Here is a 26,640-nt window from a genome sequence, read left to right on the forward strand (position 1 = left end):
ACCACACCCCTAAATGCATTGAAGCAACTGCCATGTGATTGGTTGATTAGATAATTGCATTAATGAGAAATTGAACCGGTGTTCCTAATAATCCTTTAGGTGAGTGTAGAGCGTATCAAACATTTAAGCTCACACGTAGTAATTTTCATAGCTTTATCTATTGATTATAATGCTTATTTATATTACCTTCCAAGAGGGGTAAAAAATAAGATGATCTAGCTGTTTTTAAGGCATTTCTGTATGCAATAGTGCTGTCTTTCCACAAAATGAGAAAAACTTCTAGTTTTGTTTTCTTCCAGCTGTGCTTAATTTTTCTGGCTGCTCTCTTGAGGGCCCCGGACCGGCTCATTGTACCACACTGTTGGATACTAGATAATGATCTGAGAAGTCATCGCTCTGCTGTAGAATTTCAACGGCATCAACATAGGGGTGTGCGATATCACGATTTTTTATTGCGGACAATTAACATGGCTCCACGATCTGCTTTTGAAGAAATATCGTAGTATCATTCTACAGTGCATACAGGGCATTCTATCAATGCGACATACATTCACACATCACATGTTAACGCAGCAGTTGAGTTACACTCACGGGACACTGCAATTCACAAAAGATCATTATTTGCATGTGCTTTAAAGCCTTGCGGGATAAACATTTCATTTGCCTGCTGATGAGCTGTTCTAACATGCGCTTTCTTGAGCGCATGCACTCGAAGCGCACATGCACTAAAAACCTGTTCGTTTAGTTTAATTAATTTTTTTATGTTTAATTTGGAGTCTTATTGCACTAATACTGTCAAATACATGGTTGGTTATTGTCTAAAGTGAAAGCAAACATTTGAGAGAAAATCGAGCGCGTGTTATTAGAGGCGTTGTTATGGTCTTAAAGTGACAGTAGCCTATTAGCAAACATGCTGCCACTTGTCCTTAAAGGAATAGTTCACCCAAAAATGAAAATTCTGTCATTATTTACTCACTCTGAAGTTTTTCTAATTAATTAATTTCTTTCTTGTGCTGAACACAAAATAAGATATTTTGAAGAATGTGGCTAACAGTTGCTGGTCCCCGTTGACTTCCATAGTAGGAAAAACTCGGGGTGGAATTCCACTTGGGGTTGGATTTAAAGTAAGTCTGGTTTTAGCCAGGTTTCTGTCAAACACAGCACATCTAGGTTATGATCTGTAATCATATAATTTACAATAACTGCTTTTGTAAAAAGGGATCATATATTCAGCAACCCAAGCTTTTATCATTTGTTCATCTGATTAGCCAGTCTGTCTGCTTCCTGACCTTGGCCTCAGCTAGTCAAGGTTCAACTCTAAGATTATGTGCCATATTACTACCCCAGGAGGGATGAATTTTCAACATGTCAGGTCTGCCTCAAAACTTTTCCAATTGTCTATGAACTCTATATTATAGCACATGGTATTTTTAGAAATATCTTAAAGTGCCATGCAAATAATAAGTGCTATGGTATAAAGCAATTGTTTAAATGAACAAGACTTAAATGGCTTATTTATGAATTTATTTTAAAAAAAATAAAAAAGGACAATATCATTAACAGTTCTATTACCAAATAAATGACGTGGTATAGAAAAAAAAGTATTCCAAAATCTACCCACTGCAACCCAGAATAAACATAAATAAAGTCACTGTAAACAGTCATATCTACTAGGACTCCTTTATAAAAGTAAGAATCATAAAAAAACAAGAGTCATAAAAAAACAAGAATAATTCCTAAAGTTCAGAAAAAAAAGAAAAAAAAACTTTCACTAGCGAATAGAATTCACTGAATTCTATTCCCCCCACCCCCAATAAATTAACACAAGTACAACAATCCTACAGCAATTGTGGAGTTCCCACGCACAAAAAATACAAAAATTAAAAAATAAAAACATACAGTTGAAGCAAAACCATTCACTCAACACAAACAAAAGAAGTCGGGGCAGCATTTCTTTTGGTTTCATTAGAATTTTAGAATAACGCACTTGTGGTTTCAAAACAACAAGACCCTCTAATGTGAAAAACAGACAAATACAGTTATATATAGTTATATAAATACATCAAAATATGTTAAAACTGTTGTAAAAACATTCTTAGTTTATAAAAAACATTAATGCCAAATAAAAGCCTGTGTAAAAACTTCAATAATTTAAACATAAAAAAAGCAAGCACTCTCACATTGTTTCAGCCCTGATCACACAATTTTCACTACTTTTTCATACAATTTATTCATTTTGTTCATTTGTTCCAGCATCCATGAGTAATTATGTGCGGTATAATTCACTAAAATGTATAAATACTATAAAAATGTATGTACAATACCCATTATTGTAAATCTTCAGATTTAAGTTAGTGTTAAGTAATTTACATTATTTACATAATTGACTTCTGTGGAAATGAGACTGGTTTCTGCTACTCTATATCTTCCACTCCACAGAAGTCACACAGCAGGTGCCAGTCAGGAATGACAGTTACTAAGGCTTTGAAAAGTGCCTGCATTTGCCAGTCTTAGTCAATGTCACTGAGGTCACTAACAGGTTCATCTTGGACATGAGTCAGATGGTTCATGGCGCGGTTGAAGGCGGTCTGAACAGCTTTGCGGACGGCTGAGGTGCGTCCCTCCATCATCTTAATCTTGTCGATGGTTTTGTCAATACCGAGAGGAACCATCTTGCATTTAGAAAGCCACTGCCTGGAAAAGGGAAACAGCACACACAATCCTATTTTATAAAACTTCCCCAGACTCAAGTTGTTGCAGATTTGCTCATTTTGTGTATATTCATGTGATGCTTGTGTTTTCAGTGATTGGATCACTCTACCACAGTAAAAGCCAGATATACAAACTGTGACACACTGTTATCTGATAATGATTGAGTAACTGAAACCACATTTAGAGGTAGTCTGGCAAAGATTTTGACCACATTTAATGAATCCAAATGAGCTTCCTTCATCTGCTGTCAGCCTAATAAGTAATATGTAATGGGTTAGGATGGAAATAAAATGTAATGTTTGTTTAAAGTAAAGTAACTTTGTTATTATGTTATTTGTCCTCATTTAATTGTTTCCTTGTTTAATTGCCTTTAATAATGTTTGAACTTTATATTAATTAGGCTAGTAGTTCTTGCTGTGGTATAAAATTTGGAATTGTGAAATCTGAAATTTAATTGAGTAATATTTATCATAAGTGCAGTTCATTTCTTTGAGTAAAACTTTTCCAATTATTGAGAATAGCAACTACACAATTTGACATTGTGGTCTGTAGAACAAGGACAAGTTAACTGCAGATGTGCAATACTTAGAGTTAGACGTTTGCTCAAACCCCTAAATATAAGCATTAGTAATAGTGATGCTTGACTTCACAAACACTAATAAATAACCTCTAAAAATCTCACCAGCTACGTTTGTTGTCAAAGAAGAGAACAAGGTAAAGTTTCTCTTCGGACTTGTACTGCAACTGTTCTCCGATCCGTAGCACGTCAAGCGGGGGCATTGGGATAGAGACTCCATTGTGCTGGCACCCCACACGTGGCATATGAGGGTCTATGATCTGTAATGAAACCGTAACGTTAAAGAACATGATGACAATCCTGGAAACAGTCAAATGACTAGGGCTGCCCCCTAATGGATGACCAAGCGTTAGTCGATGAGAAAAGGCTTGGTCGGCAAAATTTGAATTAGTCGATTGGTCACAGAACAAAAAAGCTCCACAGAAAGTGACAAAGTCATGCAGTCCGTGATGGATAAATTGTTCACACGGCTGTCCATGTAGTAATTATATCGGGTAGGAAATCCAAAGTGTAGTAGCCTAACTTTAACCACTTTACATGACCGCTCACTTTAACATTAATCTAGATAAATGTGCGCTATTATTATACACATATCCAATTGCACCATCAATTTATTGTAGTCATGGAGTTTCAGATTTCAAATTTGTTTAATATGTATTTATACGTACATCTCCGCATTGATAAGGGGCAGCAGAACAAAATAAGAGCAACAGGTTACTTAGTTTATTGCGATAGTATGACTACAGGGAAAACTAAATGATCGGCCAAATTACTTCTCAAAAACCTAAGAGGTAACTGAGCAGACAAGTGTCACTCATTCAGAAGATGAGAATTCCTGATGTGAGCCGTCAGCTTCGCTGCAATTTGGAGCGGTCATGGCGCGAGATCCAAATCCACTTGAATCCCATTGTACAATGGCGCAAGCAAGAACAACTCACTGTTCAGAGGGTCAAGGCTAGTCAACAGTCTAGAAAAATCAAGAGGATTTGGCATTTCCAATTAATGCATAAAATTATTATTAGGCTACTTTTTAAAATTAAATTAATATTATAATTAATTTGCCCCACAATAAATTAATAGCGCATAACTGATGCGCTACGAGGATAATAAAAGATTAGTTAGATTAGCTTACTCCTTTCAAAAACAACTTGTTTCACACAAAATACTTCTCTTCTCATTTTTGTCACTATGGGGGCCACAAGAGGAAACAAAAATAAATAAATTAGATTAATATCTCATCAGCTCTAAGAGAATATACGCCATTAATGCAGTGTCAGATGCCAAAAGCTCAGTCAGTTTTAACTTTCAGTTTCTGTAGTGAATAATTGACTGGGGTTTGAGACTTCTTCACTAGCATAACTCTAGTGCAGTGGTCCTCAACCTTTTTTTGGGCCAGTGCCCCCCGAGCGTGAAGGGACATGTTCAGTACATCCCAAAAATATGCTGATGCACACTGTCCGATAACTGATAACTAAGTGTCATGGTTTAAAGGGGACATCGGATGAAATTTTCACTTTTTCAGCTTTTTTGCATTTAGTTAGGTTCCTGGCTTGTCTGCCAGCTCAGAAAAGCCAAAAAGAAAACACATAGCCAGTTTGTCATCAATCAAATCAATCAATCAATCAATCATTTATTACTAAAGCACGTTTAACAAACACAAGTTGACCAAAGTGCTTTACAGACCCAACCTTATAAAACATATAGACAAACAAAACAAAGCACTAAATAAACCACATGTAGCTAAGAAAAGCAGCAGAGAAGAGATGGGTCTTCAACCTAGATTTAAAGCACTAAATGGAATCACAGGATTTAACGTGTAAAGGGAGACTATTCCAAAGACGCGGTGCTGCTACCGCAAAGGCACGATCTCCCCTGTAAAAAGATTAAAAAAAACACCTTTAATACAATCCCCCTAATGCCCACCCATTGACTCAGACGCTCAAGGAGAATCCCATGATCCACTGTATCGAAGGCTGCACTCCGATCCAGCAGCACTAAGGCAGCATAGTTCCCAGAATCTACGGACAAAAGCAAGTCATTGGTCACCTCGAGAAGGGCATAGTTTCTGTACTATGTGGAGGTCTAAAACCCGACTGGAATGTATCAAAAGTATTGTTTTTATTTTAAAAAGTTGAAAGTTGGTTAATAACTACCTTCTACAGCATTTTAGCATTTTTGAGGTAAGAGAATCAGGAGGAGATTGAAAATGGCTTTGAACCCGGACAGAACTAGCGATGCTGGCTCTAATAACGGAGATTTTATCGATAAAAAACTGAATTATCAAAAACAATAGGGCATGCTGGATTTAAAACTGTATTAATCACACAAAATAATATTTTAGGACTGTACTGATTCTTAGAGATTAAATCTGAGAAATGCCACGCCTCAGCCGCTTTGACAAACCATAGACACCATACAGATTGTATGCATCTCATAAAGTATCTTAAATGAGACCTGTAGTCTATCTTTCTTCCATTTCCTCACTGCCTGCCTCTATTTTTGTCTAAACAGTCGACTCTCAATCAATGAGCCAGGGCTGAGATAGTTTTTGATTTTACCTGTTTCGAGGGGACAATACAATCCAAAATATGATTACAGCCCATATTGATATCAGATACCAGCTCCTCTAAACCCTGAATAGATGGATTGTACTAAAAAACTGGCATAAGGGCATTGTACTGGTCAGAAAATTTAAGAGGCAGAATCAGCATTGATAGCCCGAGCTCGACTGGCACGGGCCCCAAAGGGAGCCCAGCAAATGTGACATTAAACATATTAACAAAATTATCTGAGAGCCCTATGTTCTCAATAGTCAACTCACCCACCGGTACACCCCAGGACGAAACCAAATCAACAGTATGCCCCCGCTTCTGCGTAGCACCATCGACAGACTGCGTGAGGTTGAAAGAATCCAACAGTAACAAAAAATCTTGTACAAAGGGCTTCTCAGGGCAGCAAATATGAATATTAAAATCACCATATATAACAAGGCTATCACAACGAGTAATCATATAAGATAAAAACTCAGAGAATTCCCCAATAAAGTCCTTGTTATAATTAGGAGGTCTGTATATTAGTGCACAAACAACTGGCCTAATCAAGACCACTTTAAAAACTTGCACCTCAAAACTAACAAACTTATCCACTGTTAACAGCCTGCATTTAAAACAATTCTTAAAAATTGTCGCAATCCCCCCGCCCCGCCCCCCAGTCCTTGGAGAGTTCAGAGAATTATAGTCTCTAGGACCTAGGTCATCGGTTCCCAACAGGGGGGTCGCGGCCCACAAGGGGGCCTCAGCGAGCTCTGTGGGGGTCGCGTCATAATTTGAAAAGTTTTGAGCAATTTGCATTAAATAAGAGTCCTTAACTTTTTTCTGTTCAACATTTATTTAATGAACGAGTTCATCATGAATCCATTTTCCAAACCGTGTTTTTGTCTTATCCTGAATCACTATGGTACACCTATAATAAATAATATATATTTTACACTGATTCGGATCGCTGCCGCTGCGGAGTAGCCCAGTACCTGCGTGACTCGTCATAGACGCACACAGAGAGAGAAGTAGTTCCGGCTACAATGTTCTTCCGAAAGACGCATTATTCTGTTAATAAACGCAAGTTTATTATCGCTCGCTATAGCGCCAAAAGCCTCAAAAATAAAGTCTCACATTGATAAAGCCTCACAAACAACATGCAAGTATTGAGGCCCCAGACAGAAGTCATTTAGTAATAGCCTATATTCATTCTTTTTTTTACCTACACACAAGTGTGATATTTTTGTTATTGCATTTAAAATAGGGCAAATTTATAGGCTACTCCTAGGCTTACGTTTTTAAATTACAAAGGGCCTACTAATGTTTTTGTTATTGTATTATCAATATTATAGGCTATTATTTGTGCATAAACATATCTGTTTATAGTAAACATACCGTTTGTTTGAAAACAACATATTTTGTCATCCTTGCTGCAAGCTTACAAGAGCGATAATATCAATAAATGTGAAGGGGGGCCCTAAAATATTTTCTTGGGAAAAAGGGGGTCTCAGACAAAAAAAGGTTGGGAACCATTGCTCTACGTGATGCTTCAATGAGGGAGTCCCGGTTACAATCGCTGAGCCAAGTTTCAGTCATTAAAAAAAAAGTCGAAATCTCATGAAGAGATAAGATCATTAATTAAAAATGTTTTGTTACTAATAGATCTTGTATTGAAAAGGGCCATCTTCGCAATAGTACAGGCCAACTCACTTCGTTTCTGTAACGACGGCAAATACTCCAAAAAACGAAGATTATCCAGGTTAACCCCCCTCTTCTAAACACAACGTCGTGAAACTTTGATCACAGTTGACAACTCTCGGTTCTGAGGAACAACTAGCCTGGAAATCCAGACCCAAATCTGAAAGATTAAGGGTCTGGCATCGACTAATGAAAATCGGCCAGCTTGAGGGGCTTTCAAGCATGCATTTGAAAATCTCACTGCACGAAATTGGATAACACTACAACCAATCACAACAATAAGCCCCCATACGCTTAGCTACCAGCGGAGCCAACTGGTAGATTAGACTCCTGCCGTATCCGGTTGGCAAAACAGCAAAAACGTCCTTCTTGCAAAGGAAGGATTCGAGCGCCGTCTTCTGTTCCGCTTTTAGATAAAACGCCAAGTCTAACTCGTTCATTGTAGCGGCTAAAGCCGTTTCAAACAACTGGCAACTTGACTTCGACGTCACATCGCTGTCGTCATCTCTTTTGCTCGCCTCTGGCCCGCCTATATCAGATAACCCGATGTGATTGGTGCAGCTCGGATAAAAGGGCATATTTAATGAGCATCATTACCCGACGCCAGAGTAAACTCACTGTGTTTGCGCCAATGTTTATCACAAACTTGCAAGATGCCGTCGTCAGCTGTAGTCTTGCGTGAGTTACAGCTATTTTTTTGCATTTTTCTTCTGAAGTTCGCAGAAAACAACGGAGATGACGATATCTTCGACGCCTAATGCTGCGTTAACACCAAACGCGAATAGAGCGTCTGGCGCGAGTGATTTCAATGTTAAGCAATAAAACAGCAAATTGCAAAAAACAGCAAAAGCAAAAATGATTGCAATAAACGCGTCCAACTTTAGTTTATGCGCGTCTGGAAGTCTTGCGGGGCGAATGAGGCGTATAGCGCGGCACGGTGGACGCGAATTCGCCTCAATCGCGGTAATAAAACCGCGTGTAAAAAGCAAAAGTTTGAAGTGAAGTGGACGCGTGTCCACTTCACTTCAAACTTTTGCTTTTTACACGCGTCATATTGTTGACGAACTTTAGCGATTTATTTTTTGCAACCGTTTCTTTGAAGAACATGACCGTAAATATGAACACAAGATTGAATGCGACATAAAGAAAATGATTATTGGCAGTCATGTTGCCTCTGTAGCCGGTGTATGCAGGTACATTTCTCATACCCCTTCGTTTTAAGTGTGGTCCCGAAAAATCTTCGTTTCAAGGGCTATCTGGCCCTTCCTCTTACCCCTACCCCTCCAACCAAAAGAGAATCGAGACAACCCTACCCCTTCACGGGAACGCGCAAAACGGAGGGGTAGGGGCAAGGGGTGAATTGGGATTGGGCCTTAAACTACCACCTAAAATTCAATTTTGTTAGATTTCACTTGTAAATAATTCAAATTTACACAATTCAAATTCAAATCATATTGTCATATTTTAAGCTCCATACCACTAAGGCACGCGCGCCTCTCTTTTCACCAACACGCCTCCACGCTTACCCCGTCTGCTATTGCGTTTCCTTCTCTTTCGACAGGAATCCGAGAGGCCGCACAGATCCACAGCCGCGTGTGCAATAAACAGGGAATCACAAAACTTATTTCCACCCGAGTAACGGCTGGAAGCAACCACCGCTGACTCTCGGAGACTTAAAGAAAATCGCGCTCATAAACATGAAGAGAACTAACTCGCTGCACCAACAAGGATAGAAACATGACAAAAACGAATAAAACACAAACAGCAACCGATGGCATGCTGAACGACTCACAGGCGCCATCTTTCCTCCAATGGAAAGTAATGGGCTGTCTGAGTCTGAAACTGTCTCATCCAGCGAGTTTCAATTTGCAGTCGGTTTCTATGTAGGTAGCTAGCTATTTGAAAAAGACCACCCACAACTGCTGACTGAGCAAATTGTAGCCCTTTTCTCCAGGCCCGAGCAGCTCTAGTGACAAGAATGTCTCAAAAGCAACTCAGGTGTTTTGTTGTTGGATGCAAGAGTGAACATAACAGTCTTAATTTACTCCCGACATCAGAGCCACTGAAGACGCAGTGGATACGTTTTATTTTTGAAGGGAATGCGAGGGGTCAATACAAAGGGACATTACATAACAGGTTTTGCTTAGTTGGAAGTTGTTACTCCAGGATGGATCAGTACCAACTGTTCGTGTTACAGCTTATAGTCTCTGGATCGATACTGGTCACGGCAGTAAAAAAAAGGAGAGCATGCACTTTTTTACAGTTCATAGGAGTTGTTTTACGGATATAAAGTTTACCAGTTTATTAAGCACCAAAAGGCATAAGGTCTGTATATATTTGTCTACTGTTAGCTGTAACGAGTGCTTATGTGTAAGTTGATGATAATGCAAGAGAGAAATAGAGATATAGAATATGGAAGACTTTATTGTACACCTTTTGTATAGTGTATTCAGCTCTATGGTGATTTTCTGGAGTGAAAACGGACGCTTCATCTTTTTTGTGATATACAATAAACTTCATAAAACTCAACAGTTACGTTTTGGCCATCATTCGGACGGGGTCCACTAAAACAGGCTTTGTACTAATAGTGGATTAAAGCAAGATGACCACATAGTTTATAACTGTAATTAAACTAAACTATACCTGTTCTATCTCCATATATTCTCTGGCTTTGTCCAAATCCGGTTTGAACTGAACACCGCTAATGACAGTTTCTGACATTTTCAGTGCGTGATATTGTCCTGTTTTGATGAGCTCTTGAAGCTCCGCCCTCTTCTTGAAAGGGGGCCGGGAGCACCAGCTCATTTGCATTTAAAGAGAGACACAAAAGAATGACGCATTTTTGCTCACCCCCAAACATGCTTTAAAAAAATGATCTGTTTGGTATTTTTAGCTAAAACACTCTGGGGACATCAGAGACGTATCTTGTAAAAGGGGCATCCGATGTCCCCTTTAAAAAGTTTTGGCATTATTTCTAAGGCTTTATAATCGCATTCTAAAATATTACATTCTAAGAAAAGAAAAAAAAGGGGGGAAAAAAATGAAAAACCAAAGTTTCAAGTTAAGTCAAGTTAAGATTCCAGCCAAATGAGCGTGTAATCCAGAACTATTAAGAACTATTGATTACATGACAGCTGCCTTATAAGGCTAAGAAAATGAATGGGGAGCATGGGAGATGCATTAGGAATGACCCGAAATTTCATCCCACAAAAAAATGTCATCCAAAATTGCGAAAGAAAAAAAATGATTGGCTGATTTTTTTTTAACAGAAACCATTTCTTTAAAATCCAATAACAAAAACAAATAACATGGATAAAAAGTGTGAAATTATCTGTTTTAAGTAAACAGTGACTTACAGTTGAGACAGGCACACCCTCTCTCTCTCTCTGTGTGTGTGTGTGTGTGTGTGTGTGTGTGTGTGTGTGTGTGTGTGTGTGTGTGTGTGTGTGTGTAGAGAGACTCGTGGAGAAATCCAAACAAACAAGTTCAACAGGACAAAAATTCATTAAAGCTTATGGAAGCATAACTGTAGTAAAAATTTACTTTAGTCTGCATTCTTAATCGTTATTATAACGCTATACGTGATAGAAGAGAAACGTCACATGTTTTACTTGTGTCTGTAATGTCAAAACTTTGACAATTTTCAGAATTATAAAGAATAAATAAAACATAACATGACACAATTTACATGACATAACATGAAACTTTTTAAAAGCAAATTTCTGCAGATGGGTTTCATGAGTATCTGTAGATAGAAAATAAGAAAGCTTACAGGATGTGAATAAGGGAGGAAGAAAGGAAGAGAGAGAGAGAAATAGCTAGTTTCTACACATGCACACTCAGACTCACCAGGGCAGGGTAGGAGGGGTATCCACTACATTTAGCCCAAACTAGTTTGAGAGGTTCCAGCATAACTGTGGCAGCACTAGTGGCCATCCAAATACTGCTGTTGCCAACTTCTATGAAAGCAGGAATATCAACAAAACATGTTATGATGGCGCAAACATTCAACCGTGATACTGACAATAACTACATAGTACTACATACAATAACAATTAAATATCCATTAGGTTTTAGTGAATGCCAGAAAAAAAACCTCAATATTTTAGATATTATCACATAGTATTTACACTGAAATGTCAAGACTTTTTTAAACACTATCAAACAGCAACGATAGACAATTAGATTCATAATGTTACATAAAACAAAGTTAAATGTTTAAAATAATCAAGGCACATTTTCATGCATGCGGACATTTCTAATTATTAACTAGACAAGGAACTAGTGTGAGTGTGTGTAGTTTACGTTGTAGAACAAAACATCAAAGTATCGGCAAGTTATGTTTACCACAGGCTTTACTTTACTCAGAAAAAAGAAAAGAAAAAAAAAAAAATCTAAAACTGCATAGGAAAATCTCAAAGAGACCACTGGTGCATTAAGGCTGATTTATACTTCTGCGTCGGACCTACGCCGGAGCCTCTACGCTGTAGGCAACGCGTTGGTTTTCATTTATACTTCTGCGTCGTTGTCCGCGTTGACGCGCAATTACACTTGCAGAGGGAGCATGTGAAACCCGAGGGAGGGGTCCTAGCAGACCAATCACAGCGCTTGCATCCGCGTAGAGTTGACGCGTTGTTACATTTTTGGAGAGGTGCACGTCAGGGTACGCCGAAGGGTACGCGGGCTATACACAGCCTACGACGTAGCTACGGCGTGAGTTCGACGCAGAAGTATAAATTGGGCTTTAGTCTATCGGGTTCTGACGTCATCCCTGAGCCACTCTATTTTCAGTGGCAATGATAAGTAAAATAGCCGACTTGCTAATACAATACTAACTTGTTTATAGAATTGTTGAAAAAAAAACAATATCACACTCATAATTGTGAATATCAACACAGCTGTGATTTACATTTTTCATTGATTGCAATGGACAATTTGCACAGGTGTTAAACACAGATGGCAAACACATCAGTAAAAAGAATAGCGATGTGGATACCTACCAGCAGCTATTCTAGCAGCTTTGGCAAAATTTCTACTCTCGATGCAAGCAATAATCTCACTCTTGTCCTCCACTGTGTTCCTCCGGATGAGGGCCGGCTTTCCCTTCCCACACTTTGGAAGATTAAGTGCGATACTGCTAAAGACAGATGAGAAAACATGATGGTGTGATGTGGGAGATAAGCTCAAAAAATGACAACAAAAAACAAACATGAAAATAAGAATAGTGCAGGGATACAGGGATGTGCATTTGATATATTTCTTTATATATGTGCGTGTGTGTGTGTGTGTGTGTGTGTGTGAGAACAATTATTGGGGACCCTTCATTTAACACTTTGAGCACCCTTCAAAACAGCTCTCAATTCCCTCTTAAAACACATTAAGTTGATGAACACATGGCAAGGGATTTGAGCCCATTCTTCCATATAGGATCTTTCTGGATCCTTCAGAGGTTTTATGCTTGTTGACTCTCTTCTTCATCTCATCCCACTGGTTTTCTATGGGGCTTGGGCTAGGGGACTGCAATGTCCATGGTAAAACCTTAATTTTGTGGTCAATGAACCTTTTGGTTGTAGTTGATTTTGAGGTGTGCTTTGGACCATTGTCCTGCTGGAACATCAGTTATGCTTCCTGACGGGTGTTGATATCTACCAGAGTTTATGATACCATGTGTCCTAACAAGTTTTCCAGGCATTTGAAGGGGGGTGGGGGAATAACCAAACATAAAAGGCACAAATATTTGGCAGAAAAAAAAAATTTGGAAAAAAATTTGGCAGACTAAATTTCATGTAGTCCACATTTATTTTTTTGTCTAATCTTACTTCAATTGAAGGTTTAATTTTTGTGAATATTTTGAATCAAAGACTAAGAGAAACCGTAAAAAAAAAAAAACTCAGTTCAATATTAGGAGAACACATTATATTATTGTTGTGTATTGTAAATTACAGATTATTTTTCTCAAAAAGGGATCTCAAAAACATGGACTGAATGTGACTGTCACATGACAAACATTCCCAGAACAGAGCACCCATGAGCCAAGGTGGCAGTCTGCAGGTTGTATATTTTCAGGTATTCATGAACCAGTTAAACAACTGTCGTTGAGTTTAATCCCTTGTAAAGTATAAGATAATACCAATTCTTTTGTCTACACTAGTTTATGTAAAAAATGGTAAACAAAAAAATAGACTACATGAAATAAGCACAATGCTATTGAAAGGAAATGGAATATGTCACTGTCACAACAGTAAATGTCATCCTCTCAAAAGTACTCTCTCAACTACCCACCTGTTGCTGGAAGACATGCTTGATTCAGAAGCGCACCTGCGACGAGGCTCCAACTGCCTGCTAGAAGACAACTCCTTCTCCTGATTCAGGCCAAACCCGTTTGACAGCCCTGACAGACACAAGGAAGAGTGAGAGGGAGCACTTTTACAAAAGTGCTAACGCAATTAATGGGATAGTTTACCCAAAAATTTTAATTAGCCCATGATTTACTCACCCTCAAGTCATCCTAGGTGTATATGACATTCTTCTTTCAGACGAATACAATCGGAGTTATATTTAAAAATGTCCTGGCTCTTCCAAGCTTTATAATGGCAGTGAATGGAAGTCCATAAAAGTGCATCTATCCATCATAAAAGTGCTCCACATGGCTCTGGGGGGTTAATAAAGGCCTTCTGAAGCGATGTGATGTGTTTGTGTAAGAAAAATATCCATATTTAAAACTTTACAAACTGTAATCTCTAACGTACGCACGTTCACGAGAGACTGGCGTTCCAGCATATGACGTAGGACGCAGGCGTAGCGTACGTTCTGGTGATGAACGCGGAAGCGCAGAGGATAGAGCAAAACAAAACACCGGTCGCAAATTAGAAGTCTAAAACCAGGGTGTTTAAAGAAAAACGTAGCTCAAACAATTCAATTCTTCACATGGATGTCCTTCGATGTCAACAAACTTGGTTCTCGCGAGAACTAGCATATTCTCACCGGAGCGTCCTACGTCATATGCTGGAACGCCAGTCTCTCGTGAACGAACGTACGACAGTTAGCGGAAGTTAGAGATTCCAGTTTGTAAAGGTTTAAATATGGATATTTTTCTTACACAAACGCATCCTTTGTCTCCAGAAGGCCTTTATAAAAAAACCCGGAGCCGTGTGGAGCACTTTTATGATGGATAGATGCACTTTTATGGACTTCAAAACAGAAACGGCCATTCACTGCCATTATAAAGCTTGGAAGAGCCATATACACCTTAAGGGTGAGTTAATGGGCTAATTAAAATTTTTGGGTGAACTATCCCTTTAATTTGCATTTATATCAATCACAATGGACCTTGCCCATTTTGCCTCTCTTCCTGCATATTCTACCTGTGTCCAGCCGTTTGATGGGCAATTGGTCCTCGCAACTGTCTCCACTAGCACTCCGTGGCCTCTTCCTGGTGTGGAGCAGCGTCTCCAGGCGTGGTATGACGACTGACAGGAATGTTTTTGCACCTAACCGAGAACTGCCCTTGGGAGTTTCACCATCATCCACGGGCTTATGAGGGCTTGTGCTTTTTGATTTGCGGAAAAGCACAGAAGTCCGTCGGTTTACTGGGCTTGATGGCTCAGCCAGAGTTGACGTAGCTACCACACTGACATCGCTGTCCTCTATCTGCAGATGGGAGTGTCCATTGAGTGATTGGGAAATGCTATCCTTGCTGCGCCTGTGTTTGTCGGAGCAGGGTTCTATAGGTTTCAGGGTGGGTGGCTCAGAGTGACTTCCTGCATTCATGAGTGGCAGCAGTGAAACAGATGGCTCAAGCTTAGGTGGGACAGATTTATCACCTGCCATGAAACAAGGAGATACTGTCACACATTGTATAAATTGCCAATGCATGGCATTTTACATTTTCTCAGAAAAATGCGAGCAGTATTGTAGGTGGCTGACAGGACGATGCTATCCAGTTGCTTGTGTGTTTTCCGTGCTATGCCATGCAGTTGCTAGAGCAAGGTTTCTCAACCATCCTGCTCCTGGAAGGACCAGTCATGCAAAGTTTAGTTTCAACCCTGATCAAACTCATCTGCTTGTGATTTTCTAATAATCCTGAAGACCTTAATAGCTTGTTCAGGTATGTTTGATTAAGGTTGAAGCAGGACAATGGCACACCAGGAACATGATGTTACAAAATGATGTTCCAAAGAGTGTTCCATAGTAGGACTGCACAATACCGACAATAACTTCTTCTGTGATGTACATATTGCAATATGAAAAAAAAGGAATTTTCACCAGGTGACGTGAATAGCTCTATTTGGAAATAATCAATCTGATTTTGTAGGTGAATGCATCTGTACATATTTTAAAACAGCTTAAAAAAAATTGAATTTATGAATTATTTAATTAAAATCTGATAATCACACTTACAAAGCCATATCCCAATAATTATTTTATTTCAATATATCGTGCAATTGTTAGGCATTTGCTTAAGGCGTTACAAGTGGGTTTTTTCCACCTCATAGACCACGATCTTCCTAACAGTTCAGCCAAAAATGAAAATAATTAGAAATGAACTAATTATTTACTCACCCCTAAGCCATCCAAGATATATATGACTTTCCTTCCTCACCCGAAGAGAAATTAAAGGAATAGTTCACTTAAAAATGAAAATTCTGTCATCATTCACTCACCCACAAGTTGTTTCAAACCAACAAAAAATACAATGTGGTCCATCAACTGTCTGGTTACCAATTTTCTTCAAAACATCTTCTTTTGTCTTCAGCAGAAGAAAGAAACTCATAGAGGTTTCAAACAACTTGTGGGTGAGTAAATGATGACAGAATTTTCATTTTTAAGTGAACTATTCCTTTAAGGTTTTAAAGGAAAACATTCCAGGTTTTTTCTCCATCTGAGAAAAGATGGAGTGAATGGTGCAAAATGTAGTCTTACGTCACGAGTAACCATTCCAATGCGCTCATGTCACATGCGAGGCTCTGAACTCAACCCTCTCGTCTTGAGGTGAGTAAATAACCAGGAAATTTTCATTTTTGGTAGAACTATTCCTTTAACGGATGCACGTACTTCAACTTGATTTCCTGTTAAGACTGGACTCAAGAACATTTACAGCAATGTGAATAAAACAATTAAAACAATTACATTAAAACAATAAATCATCTATCCTGAGCTTTTCTCTCCCTCAAGTCAGGTCATTTAAAGTTCACTCATCGTGCCAAATGTTCACTTAGAATTCTTATATACCACATATAATATAATAATATGTCCAAGTGCGATTGGTAAAATTGTCTCAATTTCAAACGTGTTAAGTGCACTTTACAGAAACGCAAGGAGACTTGCAAGCAGAATACGTTCAACCATGCTGATGGATTCCATTGTCGGGCCAACGGTTGGTTCATATAAGGTCTTGGGAGTCTCTACTAATCTACTAATGAGTTTAATAAGGTGTGTTTGATATAGGATTCATACAAAGCATGCAGTGTTCTCTAGTGTGAACTTCAAGACCAGGGTTGGGAACCATTGTCTAACATGGTGAAAAACACATCTGGAGACAAACAAGTAGTTGTTTGTTTGTTTGTTTATATTAAGTGTATTTTGGGGCATTTTTAGCTTTTATTGGACAGGACAATTGGATAGAAGAGAGGGGGTTGGGATCAGAAAAGCTGGGACTCTAACTTGGGACAATGGTGATATGTCAAAGTGTTGCCCACAAGGCTTTGACAAATATTTAACTGGTTAATAGCAAGAAAACTTCAAACCAAGATTTTTCAAACAAACCTTTTTGAAGGATATGGCCAGCTTGTTCCTCAGCATTCTTCAGTTCAGCAGCAGGAAGAGCTTTCCTCAAACTCAGCTCCATCCTCACGTCACCAATGATTTTCTTGAGCAGCTTCAGTCGTCTGCTCCGTGACGGGCTACATTTCATTGCTGTAGTTAGATCCAACTTTTCTAGTAGCTCCCTCAGCTGCTCTTCAAATGACATATGCTCTCGATTGGCTGGAACCAATAAGCGGTCCACTGAAAGAAGAAGAATAATTGTTTATTGATTGAATTGTTAAAAACGTAGGGATGGGAACTGCAAGGAATTTAATGGTTCTGATTCCACTTCTATTCCGATTAAAAATTCCATTAGTGATTCTTAGATTCAAGGGAGCAGTAAATTGACCAGTACCAGTCAGTACATTTACTAGTGATATTTATCAAGAAATGCCATTGCTTAGACACAAAGACATGGGACCCTATCATACATTTAGCGCAATGCGGCGCAAGTGTTTTTTGCTAGTTTCAGCCCGACGCAATTTTCATTGTCACGTCCTGCGTCAAGTTGTTTAAATAGCAAATGCATTTGCGCCCATTTGTGCTGGTCTGAAAATGAGGTGTGTACAGGCGCATTGTTGTTAAGTTGCTATTTTGAAGCAACTGAAATAAACTGCGCCAAAAAAAAAAAAAAGCGCATTGTGCTTTTTTTTTTATTTAAAGAGCGCGTTAGTTATATGAGCCTATTAGGCGGGTCCACAATGCGCGTACACTTTGTCCCGTAGATGGTCTGCTTGCACGCTTTAACCTCGCGCACGAGCAGATCCGTTTTCTCGCTAGAGAAGCGTTCGGTTTTTCCGCTTGCAAATTCTGCCATGTAAATAGCGAATCCGCCATGGCGCCAAGCACAACTGTCTTTTAAAGGGAATGGGAGATGAGATTCTGATTGGTTTATTGCACATTATGCCCAAAACACATCCATTACTCATTAAGAGAATTGGGACAACACTTTTAGACCATGCGCCGGGAGCGCCGACCATTTTTCCCGTCGTTAAACTAGCAAAAGTGAATTCGGACACGAAAATAGGGCCCATGAACTTGAATAAAATACACTTTTGCCATATTTTTTTTTTAAAGACAAAAGAAAAACAGTGGGTGTATGTTTGATTCACAATTTGTTTTACATGTAAATACAGACAATTATTTTACACCATCACATAAGGTGCAGTGAGATTAGTTTGCTTTATGTCCATGAATAATTCCATTTTACATGCATGTTCACGTCATTTTGATATTGCAAAAACATTGTGGCTACGATAAATTGCCACAAGCACAAATTGTCACTGTGGCTGGTGGACAAAAAAAAAAATGTGTACCCTGGGATACCAGTAAGTTTGTGCATTTACCATCTTCCCAGGAGAAAGGTGCGGATGGCTCAATCTTGGGTTGTTCAATCAGGTGCATGCCAGTTTCAAAATCGAAGCCGATTGTCTGAACATCTCGACGAGTTTTCCTGAGCACAGCTCCACCCTGGTCTCTCAATCTAACAGCAGCCCTGTAGAAGAATGAATCCTTGCCATTGTACTTCATGCAGTTTTCAATAATGAGATTGAAGTCTGCTTCAAATTCATCCAGATATTTGTAGCCTTGTGCATCAATGCGTTTGCTCATGGTGGAAAAATCCATTGGGTGTATGATGTGGTCCATATAGTCAGGCACCTGTGAGCAACACACAAAATAAGGGTGAAAGTGATAAAGACTCTCAAGCCTCTTCTATTTACCTGTATTTTCAAGTCATAGATCAATAGAAGAAACTTCATTAAATTGTGTAAGTGCTGTAAAATCAGGTATGGCTGATATTCAGAATTAAGTTATCGGAATCAGATCAGTAAAGGAAAAAGTGGTATCGGTGCACCACTACTAATGATCAAATTCATCAGGCAGTGTTGTCAGAGTGTTTCAGAGTGTTAAAAGCACCCAAAAAAAAAAGCAAATGAAAGAAAGTGACGAAAGAGGAGAGAAATGGACAGGAACAGTGACAGACTGTATGGCAAAAGATTGTGCGTGATCCAATGTGTTAATATTGGCTATATTAATATTTGTCAAACAAAAATACTCAACTGCTCATTCAGCTTTAATCAACAATGGTTGAATGGTTGGTTTAATTACACTAAACTGATCATGAAAAACTCCTGGTTTGCTAAAATAATCAATTAAATTAAATTAAATATACTTAAAGCTGCCGTCGGCAACATTTTTTTGATCATATTCAGTGAAATTGACACTATAATCCGACAGAACAACATAAATAAGATGGTTTTAGAAAAAAAAACAGAGCTTCTAACTCCACCTGGAGCGTGTTATTTGTTTTGCAAAAATCCACCGCTCCCGGATCATCGGGTCCAATCAGCGCAGGGGGGTGTGAGATCTGACTGTCAATCACAGGTCGTGCACACGCCACAGATCCCCCCTCACTCGCTCACGTTAATATCACATGCACACGCCATGCCTGAAGTTCGCCTGGAGATTGCATGAAGCGTGATGGCGGAGAGAAAATCTACTAACAAGCTTCCAATTCCTCGGTTATTGCTATCTATGGATAGATTAGCCAGGGCAGCCTACCTCCGAGTCCATGGTGTTGATAGATGCTGAAGAGACGGACGCGTTCACAGAAAATCAGGTACACACGCACAGTGACGCACTGACGAGCACGACCTCGATGGGAGGGTGCTCGCTGGTAGTGGGGAGGGGCATGAGAGTTGTAAACATTCAAAATTTTGGCTAATCGACCCAATCTGCCAGACTTGCCGACTGCAGCTTTAATTATGTATATACATATATAAATATAAAAATATAAATTTTATCAGCATGAGGCCATAAATACTGTACTTGATGCAACAAAGTGAACGTTGAAAAATGTGTCGTCCGTGTCAGAAGTAGCGCAAGTGCTTGGAGTATGTCAGAAACAGAATAGGTCGGTTTTGCAAGAGCTAGAAATTATCTTCTTGAATTATTTTTTTTAAACAAGCAAACACAATGGCTATAAAAAAAAGACTACACAACACTGATAAAATAGCAGGTAAAAAATGTATCCAAGATAAAACATGTAAGATCTTACTTTAGAACTACACCTTTAAAGGGTCACAAAAGGCTAAACTACATTTCTAGTTTTCAACAAGGTGTTTGTGCTGCGTATCATAGAATACAATGTTAGCATTCATTCATTTTAATTGTTCTTGACAGCATCGGTATAGGTGATGCTGGCCTTTATTCACAATATTTATTAAAAAGATGCCATTAAAAAAGTACTTATGTGAAAATATATTTATGAATACAAATTTTAATGTTGAGTGTGATTAATCATGATTAGGTACAGAAGCATGTGCGATTAATTACTTTTCGATTCACATCACTATTATTTTCATCTTTGTCTGTACATAAACATTCATCATGTAAAATGAATATACCGGTAATACAGCTGGTTGGACGCTATGGGGTGCTATGGGGTCATTTTTGTTGTTCAATGGCTGCAATAATGCAAGGCTGCACAAGTTCAAACTGACTTTTTTTAAATTAATTTTAAATACATTAAAAACTTATAATTCATTTATTCTAAAAAAATAAGTGCAGCAAGATTAAATGAAAAGTGCTGTTCACCAAGCCTCTACTGTTTCAAGAGTTTGGTCATTCCTTAATGGTCTTCAATGCGGCTAGATTGATACCTTCACAGTGTATATGGTTCACTCACTGTATTATTAATTGTAACCGGATCATGACCCACTGACTTTTCTTTTTCCACTGACTTTGCACAATTGTTCACGTCAAATAAAAATATTTGTAATTTTGATATATTTGGTAATTTTATCATTTTAATATCATTTGGGTCATAGACTCTTTATTAGGTAGCCTAACTATTCTTTATAAGAATAAAGTAAGGCTAAGGATTTTTTATTCATTGAGCTATTGATAGCTAGCCTGGTAATACCAGACTCTGCTACTTCGCTTTGCTTCGTAGAGAGAGTCTGGAGTTCCGTAATAGAAAAACGTTTTCTTTACCGCCTGGGGCCGCTAGTCTGAAGCTTAAAATCATTGGTTACCCGTAAGCCAATCACATAACGTTTGGTTATGACGTGTGTTATGCGCTGGCTCAGCCGCATCTAACTTCCACTGTAAACACATGTATGATGCGAAAACAAAACCATCGAGCGAAATACCGGAGTGAACATGGCTGTGAGTGAACGACTTTTGCAGATTATGTGAAGTAAATCTACGCATCCACGGTACAATCAGCGTCTACGTCACGGCTTTCAGCCCACCCTCTGTTCGTTGATTGGCCGGCTGTTTTCAGGCCGGAGGAAAACTGAGAGATAGGTCATGGTCTCAGACTGAGTACAGGAGCGAAATGAAATAGAGCGGAAGTACGAAGTCTGACGTAGTCAGGCTAATTGATAGCAGCTGTTGTTAATAAGTTTTAATTCATATTTGTCTGCATTTACCTGATATACAGTCAACCCAAAATGTATTCAGACACCTTCAACATTTCCCACATTATCACAGTTTGTTCACTATAGTTTAGAAAATGGTAATAAAATATGACAAGAACTCAGAGTTATGAAATCAGTTGATATTTCGCTGGTTTTGGCCATCTTTCTGTTAGACTGTCTCACAAATGAATTAGGTTGAATAGCTGTCGGCTATTAAATGTAAGTGTTTGAATAATTTTGGTCTCAAATTTTTATACATTTTACTGGTAGTCCACTCTAAGAATTTTTGGGTATTATGTGTCACAGTTTTCTTTATTTTGCTATTCTCACATACATTAAATTAACTATAGTGTCCTGCACCCACGAGTAAAAAATATATATAAAAAATTATATCTTGTGTCTGAATAATTTTTGGTTCGACCGTATATTGTGCACCCTGATTTAGCTTATAAAATTCTCCAAGCAGATGTTTTGCTTGAAAAGCGTGCTTGTGCTATGTTTCTTTAAAATACATTTCTTTACAATTTGCATTCGTTTTGTTATTTTCTTTGGACCACTTAAGTTACATTAAAATGTATAAAATACTTTTTGTATGTAGACAATCTATGCAAAGTGAAATGCCTTCTGACTTCTTTTAAAGTTAAGGAAACTGCAGACCAACCTCTTTAATGCTGACAGGCTCTGCAAAAATGTGTGCCTGGTCTTTCTCCTGTAACTGATCAAGCACAGCCCTCAGAAGAACTGTGAAAGGAGTGAGTTGGAACTCCATTAAAGTCTGCTGGAGCTTTATCTGCAACAGAATCACACGAGTCATCATCCAAGAACATGCACATGCAAACAGTTAAACATTAGCAATACAAATGCTTTATCTTGACGTAGGAAAGCATTAGTGTTCTCATACCTCCTCTCTCTTGAGTTTCTCTCTCTTCCTAATGAGCTCCAGCAGGAGTCGTGCTCGCTCAAGGTCAAGTCTCAACCGTTGCCACTCTTTCAGCTGCTCCTTCAATGCTCGAGTCTCCTCCTCTGACTGTTTCTGTCGTTACAATGGTTTAAAGTTTGAAATAAACTATTATCAATAGGGGTGTAACGATACCCTCATGTCACGATTCGATATATATCACGATACTGAACTCACAGTACGATATTATGGTGATACTCCAAGACATATGGTAAAAGGTTAACAAAAAATGTTCTGTTGATTCAAATGATAAATTTGATATTACACTGTGGATGTAAATGAATAGGCTTGGACTTGATGCTGGAAACCCAATGCACAGGACAATAGTGACACCAGAATAAAAATATTCATGATTCTGAAGCTTAAAATACAGAATTATTTTAGACGAATATGCATCTACTCTGTCACTGAGTAGATATATTAAAATATATTATTCTTTACTGGTAACATAAGACATTTGGCATTATCAGGACCAACAAATATTCCCCCACTGTATTATTATACATTATATATAGTAGTTTATTGTAGTACTGACACTAAAACTCTAAACTTTTTCCTCAAAGTAATTTTTATCTTGGGTGAACTATACACAATACATAGTCACTATCCACAATACATTGATGCATTTTTGTACTGCGATATATTGTGACACTATATATTGTTACACCCCTAGTTATTAATATTCAAAAATGTGCTTAGGCATTATTTACCGGTTGTGTATTTTTCTGGGAATGTAGGCTAGTTTGGAGGCGTCTGTTGAGTGGCACTCCATTCCTTGACTGTCTTTTAAGGGTCCAATACTTCAAGATAAGTTCGCCAAATGCTGTCTTCTTCTGTAAAGAAACTTGATTGAGGATTGTGTTTAGCCTGTAGGAGAATGACAGTGTTCAATGAAGTGAAATATTTTAAACAATCTTGCAATCTAGTAGCTAATGCTAAAAAGAGAGCATAGCACTGAAATGGCTTAAAAGGGTCTGATGATATCTCAAAATCAACAGATTCGAACATACCTTTCAGATGAAAAGCTGGGTACAGACACAGAGGGAACTGGAGCTACAACATCTACCTCATTGTTTTTAAGTCTCTTCAGCTTTTTTAATCCTGTCCTGCTGCTCTTTTTGTCCACCGACTGACAAAGTCTGTAATTTGTCTTAATGTCATTATATATTGTAAGAGGTCTTTTAACAGAGCCGTTTGGGGTGTGGGCCCCACAGTAAGCTGTCTTTTTTACTGACAAGGTTGGTAAACCTGAGTCAGTCAACTCTTTAATGGGCTCCATCTTCATAAAGAGACCGGCCTTCTGCGCACAGCTGACATGGAAAGCTGTGTAGCAGTTGGCTTTGTGGCACTGGATACAAGCCCCAACTCCTTTTTCTTTACAGAGGTAGCAGGTAAGCTTCCACCGAGCAGGCGGGATGTTTGAGACACCATCGATAGGCTCAATGAAGACCGTATTGGAGAACCCAACCTCCGGAACCCATAAAGCACAAACCACGTGTCCCCATCGGTCATCTTCCGTCTTTTTGACCGCTCCTCCCTTGTTAGGGCAGAGGATGCAGTTAGCGGGTTGTGTAGGAGACTGAAGACAATGTCGGCAAAGCCACTGGCCCTCTGGAATATACGGAACACCATAACAATCCTGATGAACGGCTAGGTTGCACATATCACAGAAGAGGATGGCGTTGCTGTCCATGCAATCTCCATCCATACATATGCAGCAAACAGCATCTTCATCAATTAAGGACTGGAGGTTCTGTTGGCCCTGACTCTCTAAGAATGATTCTTTTTCAAAACGGTCAAGAAGGAATTCGAAGGCATTGGGGGAAACCTGGTTAAGGCCTTCGCACTTTCTTTTGTCGTTGACCAACTCAAGCCAGGCATAGTCTTCTTCGTCCATATCATACTCCACCTCCTCGTTCAGCTCTTCTGAAGTTTTCTCCTCATACTTGTAGTATGTAGAGGGTCTGTGTGGGATTGCTGGAAGATTGTAATCCACTGTGCGGAATTTGGGCTCGGGAAGTGTGCAATCTTGCACCGAAGCCTTTTGCGCTGTGACAGCGGCGTTCTTTTTCTGCTGGTTGTTTCTGAGGCGTGCAGAACTTACCAAAACCTGCTGGTGTTTTTCAGCGTTCTCCTTATTGCTGGTGCACTCTATAATTTCCTGCGCCATGGGATCCTCATCCGTTATGATGTCGAGCTTGTCAAAGATGCTGATCCGGTGCAGCCGGCCATCGACTTCTAGTTCCACCATCGTCTGGGCCTGGGCGCAAGTCAGCGTCTCGTGGTTTGGGGAATGTTTGATGGGACAAGGCAGCCGCTGGGGGGTGTATACTTTGTTAGGCAGAGATTTTCTTTTCATTGGGGATCCTTACAAAGCTGAAAAGAGAGAACTACTGTTATTCCTAACACAAAACAGTGCAGCAGAATTAGTCAAAATAAGTCAAACCACACTTATTTACTTGACTGCTTCTAAATAACTTATCCATGTCATCAAGGAGAAAGTTATTCAAACTTACTGGGTTGTCATGGTACAATGATAGCAATATCATGATACTTTTAATACATACCACGGCAGTGCAATGTATTTCTAATTATACTGCAGCTTTCCCTAGGTATTATTAAGGTACTACAAGAGAACACTGATTACTAATTCTTCAAATCGAAGCATTTTCGGGATCATAGGTGAGAGTTTAGAGACGTACGATTCCAAACATCTTGGTCATTATATGTGCATTGCAAACATTCGATTAGAAGCTTCTTTTTTAACATCAGGGCCGCGTTTAGGGATCGTCTATCCCTTTAAATGTTGTCCAAGCAGGCATTTCCTTATGTTTTGAGGCTATAACGATGCACATTCAAACGTTATCGTTTTATAACCCCATGCATTATTAAAACAGGTGCACCCCTGCAAATCGCAAAACATTGACTGATATTTTAGGATCATATTACCTCTGATGAATAAAGAGAGGAGCAGCTTTCTAACGCGATGGCGAGGTGGCCTGCAGTGATTCCGTACACAATGTTCTCATCCAAAGCCCACTGATTTAGTTCTGCATGGATAAATCTGGAATGCGGCAGAACCTTAACCACAGCAGCCGCCAGGACTATAATACTGGACTAATAATCACTAGGAGAACACTTGGTTTAAGTGCCATTCAAAGGCAGGGTCGTTTCCTTCCCTGCAACGAGCGGCGAGTCGATGCGATTCTGCGCCTGCAACCAACAACAATGCGGATGGTTCACTACGAATGGACGTCCTACCCGCAACGCGCTACGTCATGACGTACAGGCTGGGCTACATTACTTCATTGTTATTATTCAACATGATATTTCATTAAGGAAATGTTCTTTATTTATTTGGTTCTGTTTCCAGACAACTTTTTAAATTGTTATTAGTCGATACAAAATTCGTTCTAACTTTCCAAAGAAAGAAAGCGCAAGGAAGGGTGATCATAAAACATGTGTGACTTAGTTTTATTCAATTCGTTTATACTACTCTTTTTTTATTTGCACTATTTATTTATAATATAGCCATGGTTGTTGTTTGTAATGTTATGCATCTTTAATTGTTTCAACAACAACAAAATCCCCAAATCCCAACCTATTTATACATACATATTTATTTACATTTACATTTTTATCACTATCATAAACAGGAAATATACACGAATAGAAAGCTGGTTAATGACAATATAGAGTATCTCTTAATCAGCAAAAAAATATATATAAAAAAAATACAGAAATTGTTTTGTTTTTTACCACTGCCCTTAACACATTTAAATATCAAAGGGTGTTTTGCCCCACCCCTTCTGGTGCCTGACTACCCCTGAGAGAGACCCTCGGGTCAAGAAACCCCGTATGTTTGCTTGAGTGAACAAGCTCTACTCTTGTCATTTTGTAGTTTTCGTTGTCTGTGTTTTGATTGTCTAGTCT

The 26,640-nt window shown here is 38.9% G+C and overlaps 1 protein-coding gene across 2 annotated transcripts; it reads right to left on the reverse strand.

Moving 5' to 3' along the window:
• Positions 1–1,507: 1,507 nt before the first annotated feature.
• On the reverse strand, positions 1,508–26,451 carry brd1a (bromodomain containing 1a). 2 transcript variants are annotated; one of them, XM_082167380.1, is made up of 13 exons: positions 25,657–26,451; positions 23,718–25,083; positions 23,418–23,574; positions 22,651–22,782; positions 22,411–22,539; positions 18,672–18,984; positions 17,287–17,526; positions 14,886–15,344; positions 13,804–13,912; positions 12,522–12,655; positions 11,371–11,480; positions 3,395–3,549; positions 1,508–2,694 (listed from the first exon to the last, which is right to left on the reverse strand). In XM_082167380.1, the coding sequence occupies exons 2-13, from the start codon at positions 25,064–25,066 to the stop codon at positions 2,511–2,513; spliced, it is 3,471 nt and encodes a 1,156-aa protein (XP_082023506.1). In that variant the 5' UTR covers positions 25,067–25,083; positions 25,657–26,451; the 3' UTR covers positions 1,508–2,510. The 2 variants fall into 2 exon arrangements, with proteins under 2 accessions (XP_082023506.1, XP_082023505.1); XM_082167379.1 differs by having other exon boundaries at positions 12,522–12,658.
• Between the last annotated feature and the right edge of the window lie 189 nt (positions 26,452–26,640).

This window comes from Leuciscus leuciscus (assembly GCF_965113295.1).
Source record: "Leuciscus leuciscus genome assembly, chromosome: 4".
Taxonomy (NCBI): domain Eukaryota; kingdom Metazoa; phylum Chordata; class Actinopteri; order Cypriniformes; family Leuciscidae; genus Leuciscus; species Leuciscus leuciscus.

Excerpts from the sequence above, each read along its gene's own strand:
- brd1a (XM_082167379.1), bottom strand. The coding sequence starts at position 25,066 with ATGAAAAGAAAATCTCTGCCTAACAAAGTATACACCCCCCAGCGGCTG. Across the intron at positions 22,783-23,417 it reads CCCAGAAAAATACACAACCG|AAACAGTCAGAGGAGGAGAC; the intron begins GTAAATAATGCC and ends TTGTAACGACAG. Across the intron at positions 13,913-14,885 it reads CATCAAACGGCTGGACACAG|GGCTGTCAAACGGGTTTGGC; the intron begins GTAGAATATGCA and ends TGTGTCTGTCAG.